Source organism: Phacochoerus africanus, chromosome 9 (genome assembly GCF_016906955.1).
Source record: "Phacochoerus africanus isolate WHEZ1 chromosome 9, ROS_Pafr_v1, whole genome shotgun sequence".
Classification (NCBI taxonomy): Eukaryota; Metazoa; Chordata; class Mammalia; order Artiodactyla; family Suidae; genus Phacochoerus; species Phacochoerus africanus.
The window spans coordinates 19,365,977-19,371,976 of record NC_062552.1 but is presented as its reverse complement, the minus strand read 5'-3'; the positions used below and the strand labels follow the sequence as shown (position 1 = coordinate 19,371,976).

Genomic DNA, 6,000 nt, shown 5'->3' with positions numbered 1-6,000 from the left:
TGCCACCCCCTCACCTGCAGGCTTTGGAAAGGCCAGAGTGGAAGGCGAGCAAATCACATGGACTTTGGTGGCCAGAAAGGCACAGTAACCTGCACACATTGTGTGGGTGGCGGGGATTGCAGGACTTGGGGAGGGCATGCTCTGTCTGGGAGAGAGGAGGCCACTGACCACTGACTCCTCAGCTCTGGCTGCTTATATCACATGGGAATATCAGTGCATGATGCCAGTTGGGTTTTTTTGTTGTTGTTTTTTTTTTTTAAAGAGAGCCAGAGATAGAGATATCTGTGTGGATTTTTCCCATTAAAAAAAAAAAAAATGGCCTAGGTTTATAAAACACCTTATTAGCCAAACAAAACCCATCAGCCTATGGCCTCTGGTCTGCAGTCAGAAGCAGTGGAGCCTAATGCAGTGAGGGTGGAGGGGAGCTCTAGGATTCCTTTCCTTGGGGCTTTGCAAGAGTTAGGGTTACAGAAGAAACTTGGCAGACACCTAAGGGTCTCAGATCATCCTGTCTGGTATTCTTCTTTTCCATTTGGCTAACCTGAGAACAAATACATGTCCTCCCACTCTCTGAGGCTCTCTTTTCTTGCTTTTAATGTATAATATGCCTAATTCGAGCTTTAAGATCCATCATTTCTATCAAGAGTTTAACCTAATTTTCCCTGGGAAGTAAGTGCTACATAGATTTGGATACTTGACGCCAGGGGTATTCTGAGCCTCGTGTATTCTGGATCCTTCTTTTCTGATGCTAAATCTGTCCCTCCCCACTCACCCACTCTGAAAGTAGAGAATCGGTGTCTTTACAGGGGCTGCAGGTAGCCGCCTGTGCAGCCAGCTCTAGATAAGCCCTATGAGAACAGCCCGAGAGAGGAAGACCAGGAGTGGTTGCTGTTGTGTAATCCCCAACGAGTGGGTCATTATCTATTGCCAAATACTGAAAGAGAAGCCTGTTCCAGCTGATCACCATAAAAGATTTCCCAGCACTTGTGGCTTCAGAGGCCGAGGAAGCAGGGCCATCAGATGTATGTGTGGAAAGATGCAAGAGAGATCTGCCCTTGTAAGGTGAGGTGGTCCAATATATTGTCTATCAATATAGGCAGATGAGTCTTTTTTTTCTTTCTTTCTTTTTTTTTTAGGAAAGCAAAGAGTATTGGGAGACATTTTTGCTTTCTCCATCCCAGATTTCATACTGAAAAGAAATCCAGGGGGAAACCTAGGCCGGAAGCTGGGAACCCTTCCTGCTAGAGGCATTTAGATATCAGTGGAACGATTTTTTTCTATCCCAGGTGGAGTTTGTTTGCTGTTCTGGTGAAGTTAAACAGTAAACAGTTGACTTCACACTGGAAAATGATATTATTTTGACACGAGGCTGGGTTTCCTGTGACAGGGACCTGCTTAGAGGGAGAGTGGCGGGTCTGGGCTGGGATTTCAGACTCAGCCCTGAGGCCTGCCGCAGTCCTGAGCATTTGTCGTCACCATGGGAGCAGCGAGTAATGAGGGCATGTCTGCTTTCAGATTCTGGTCCGGACTGCTGATTGCGCTGGGCTCCCTCTGCCCTAGAAGTTCACCGTGTGGCATTTCAACACACATAGAAATAGGTGAGTGCCAGCCCTTTGTTGTGATTTCGAGAACAGTATATCTGTCAGAAATGTTAAGGGAGGGATTTAAAGTCTATCTTATGTATTGCTAATGAGCTCCCTTGCTGCACTGAGCCAGTGCAGGGAAAGGAGAAAGCCAGGGCTGGAGTCGGCCAGGGTTGAGTATTGATTGAGTTCAGGGGAGGAGCAGGAAGTCTCTGGGTCCCTGGCTATTTCTCTGGGGAGGGAAATAGGGACTGGATAAACTAGAGGTTCATCTTCATGAAGCCGAAGAACTGATAGACCGGGAGGGAGGAAAGGCGGGTGCAAGGTGATAGGAGTGAGGAATTCATTTTTGTTTTTACATTTCCAAGTATATGTAAAGGACCATGTGTAGCCACAAGGGTGGGTCCCCTGAGTCAGGTGGCTTTGAAAATGGTTGGCTTCGATACACTTATAACTAAATCACTGTGCTATATACCTGAAACTAACACGACACTGTAAACCAACTATACTCTAATAAAAGAAAGTAAAATAAAATAATGTGGAGTTCCCGTCGTGGCGCAGTGGTTAACGAATCCGACTAGGAACCATAAGGTTGCGGGTTCGGTCCCTGCCCTTGCTCAGTGGGTTAACGATCTGGCGTTGCTGTGTACTGTGGTGTAGGTTGCAGACGTGGCTCGGATCCTGCGTTGCTGTGGCTCTGGCATAGGCCGGTGGCTACAGCTCCGATTCGACCCCTAGCTTGGGAACCTCCATATGCTGCGGGAGCGGCCCAAGAAATAGCAAAAAGACAAAAAAAAAAATGTTAACCTTAAAAAAAATGGTTAGGTTCTGGCAGGGGAATCTGAATGGTCCTTGACATTAGAGGTGCCCAGAAGGATGACAGAGTTGGGGAGGACAGGGGTACAGCAAGCCAGTGCCTCTAAACTCTGGGGCAAAGGCTGAATTATCTGGATATAGGTGAATGGTAGCAAAAAATTGTTTCTTGGAGGACTTCCCATTGTGGTGCAGTGGAAGTGGATCCAGCTGGTATCCGTGAGGATGTGTGTTCAATCCCTGACCTTGCTCAGTGGGTTAAGGATCCAGCATTGCTGTGAGCTGTGGTGTAGGTCACAGATTCACCTTGGATCTGGCATTGCTGTGGCTGTGGTGCAGGCTGGCAGGTGTAGCTTCATTTCCACCCCTGGCTGGGGAACTTCCATATGCCTCAGGTATGGCTCTAAAAAGCAAAAAAAAAAAAAAAAAATTGTTTCTTGGATGAAATGTATTTGTGGTGTTTTTTCATCATGGAAAACATGAGCTACTTTGGCATATAATTAAAAACTATTGTATTTTATGGCAATTTTTCAGATTCCCCCCCCCCCCCCCCCCCCCCCCCGCCAAGGACTGTGCATGAGGCATATGGAAGTTCCCAGGCTAGGGACTGAATCAGAGCTGCAACTGCCGGCCTACCCACAGCCACAGCAATGCGGTATCCAAATCATGTCTGCGACTCTCACCACAGCTCACAGCAGCTCAGGATCCTTAACCCACTGAGCAAGGCCAGGGATCCAGCCTGCATCCTTTTGGTTACTAGTCAGATTCGTTTGTGGTAAGTCAGGACAGGAACTTCTCAGGTTACTTTTTGATATGTCGTATGTCTGAGTTTTCTTTAGATGCAAACAATAACAATATATTATAGTTATGCTACCTTCAGAAGGTTCAAAGCAGAACAACATTACAAATAAAGTATGAAAATTTATCAGTGCAAAGAGACCTGGAATATTGAGCTCTGGTGGGTAAGATCTCTACAATCAAAGAATTTTATGATTTGAAGGGACACTAGGGGTCACTGAGTCCAGTTCCTTTATTTTACAGATGAAGAAACTGATCCCAGGGTGTCTTCACAGCTAACTTGCTAATGACCTGGTCTAGAAGTATACTCACAGCTGATCCAGTGTTACTTCCATTAAATACGTATTACTAAAAGGGAGTCAGAGACGGTGGAAAAGGGAATCAGACTAGGTTCTAATACTGGCTTTGCTATAAACTACATGGGTGACTCTGAGCAATTCACTTTTTATTCATCCCCTGCAAAATGAGGGAGTTGAACTTGATGAATTCTAAAGTATCTTCGAAGTCTAAGTTCTATGAAACTGAAATTACTAAAATGATAGCAATGGGCCAGAGAGGAAAACACAAGTGGGACCGTTCAAGTTTTAATCCTTAGAGTTTAAGAATGAGCAAGACAAGAGTTCCCGCAGTGGCTCGGTGGTTAAAGAATCCGACTAGGAACCATGAGGTTGCAGGTTTGATCCCTGGCCTTGCTCAGTGGATTAAGGATCCGGCGTTGCTGTGACCTGTGCTGTAGGTCGCAGACACGGCTTGGGTCCTGCATTGCTGTGGCTGTGGCTCCGATTAGACCCCTAACCTGGGAACCTCCATATGCCATGAGAGCGGCCCTAGAAAAGGCAAAAAGACAAGGAAAAAAAAAGTTAGCAAGACAGATAAAATCGAAAAATTTTTAAAAATGAGATAATTGCTTGCCTTTCTTCAGTAGGTATCAGACAAAGGTCCTAATAATTAATATGTTAATATGTTATTAATCTTTGTTAAATGTAAAATATAATGATAAACATGTTTATGTGAACGTAATTGGAGGCAACTCCTAGTCTGCACAGATTGTGAGAATTTTTATATGAGGAGATTAAAACTTCAACACTTACTTACTAATAACTCAGATGATTTCATAAACATCTTGAATTAGTTTTCACTTACATAGGTCCTGTGTGCAAGGTTGACATATTTATGCGAGATAGTTCATTAGAATTGGCCTCATTCAGTGGTTTGGGTTTGTAAATCACTGGAATCCTCTATACAAGTTATTTGTGTGGGCTGTGACTTTGTCACTTATAGGCATAAATGCTTATAGTAGTGGCTATATTTTTGTTGTATGAATTGAAAAAGCGGATGTGCTTTACAGCAGAAATAAGGTATTACCTTTGAGTATCTATTCGCGTGGTGTGTTCATATTCCTATTGATTCTATGAAGATTCAGGGTATGTGTATATCAGGTGGGTGGAGCAGGTGGCTTTCTGAGACTTCTTTGTCCTTCTACAGTATAAAGTAGTCCAATGATGGGAGTTCCTGTTGTGGCTCAGAGGAAGCAAATCTGACTGGCATCCATCCACTTTCGAACTAACGCAAGTTCAATAGCAGGCCTTGCTCAGTGGGTTAAGGATCCGGTGTTGCCATGAGCTGTGGTATAGATCACAGACATGGGTTGGATCCTGCATTGTTGTGGCTGTGGTGCAGGCCAGCAGCTACAGTGCCCATACGACCCCTAGCCTGGAAACCTCCATATGCCTCCGGTACAGCCCTAAAAAAAAAAAAATAAAGTAGTCCAATGATAAAACATTTAAAGGTCCATTCGGTCCATGGTTTAGGCCCTGTACTGTATTTCGTACTTGGGCTTATCTACCCAGGTGGGTGGTTGAAGCAAAAATATGATGATGACACTTCTGTTTATTGAGTTCCTGCCATCTGTCAGCTACGAGCTTATCACCTAGCATTTATTTTCTATGTTCAATGAAACTGTAAGGTGGATATTTACCTAATTTTACCTAGGAGGGAACTGAGGCCTGGAGAAGTTAAGGAACTTACCCAATGTCATAAGAGCTAGTTAAGCAGAAACTTTAAACACCATGCAAACTAAATTTGTACTATAACAATATAACTATTATACAAATCTAATTAATTAGGGCTAATTCATTTTCGTTTTCCCACTTCCTTGACAGTTACCCTCAAAATTATACATTTTCCTTTTAAAATGATCTCTAGGAAGTTCTGTTTTCAGTTATAGTTGAACTTAATTGAATTATGTATTGATTTCTCTCAGGACATAGAGCCCTGGAGTTTCTCCACCTTCAGCATGGGCATATTAACTACAAAGAGGTAAAAGTTTTGATTTTTTTTTCTTTTATTCCTTGGGCATTAACTTTCTCTTATAGGGACAAAGGTCCTAACAGATATTGAAATAGTAATTTTGAGTCATTTTTATGTCTTTATAAAGCATTAATATTTTGGGTTAAAAGCCTTATGTCTCTTCTAGCACTCCTGAACATATATATAATTAAGTGTCATTGAAATATTTTAATTATGTGAATTATAGTTTGAAAGATATGAGAATTTTTTGAGAGAGAACTTTTTGAGACTTTAAAAATAGTACATCTTATTTGTTTTTATAAAGAAAGGTCATATCTAAGGTAAGCTATTTATTTTCCACTTATCTCTGTGTATTGTATAAAAATTGCATCACTGTGGGAAGAAGGAAGTATTTATTTAGAACTAAACTTTGAGATAATACTTCCAACTTTAACACCTACTACATTCTTGGTAGGATTAGCTGATAGCTCGCTTTTACCCATTCTCAACTTAATTG

General features: G+C 42.5%; 1 protein-coding gene across 1 annotated transcript in view; it reads left to right on the top strand.

Annotated features, from left to right (window-relative positions):
• The first annotated feature begins 1,400 nt into the window (after positions 1-1,400).
• GPLD1 (glycosylphosphatidylinositol specific phospholipase D1) overlaps positions 1,401-6,000 on the top strand; it is a 54,377-nt gene continuing 49,777 nt past the window's right edge. The window contains exons 1-2 of the mRNA XM_047794867.1: positions 1,401-1,598; positions 5,458-5,513. Of these exons, the coding sequence (XP_047650823.1) occupies positions 1,478-1,598; positions 5,458-5,513 (177 nt within the window). The 5' untranslated portion in view covers positions 1,401-1,477. The remainder of the gene's footprint in view (positions 1,599-5,457; positions 5,514-6,000) is intronic.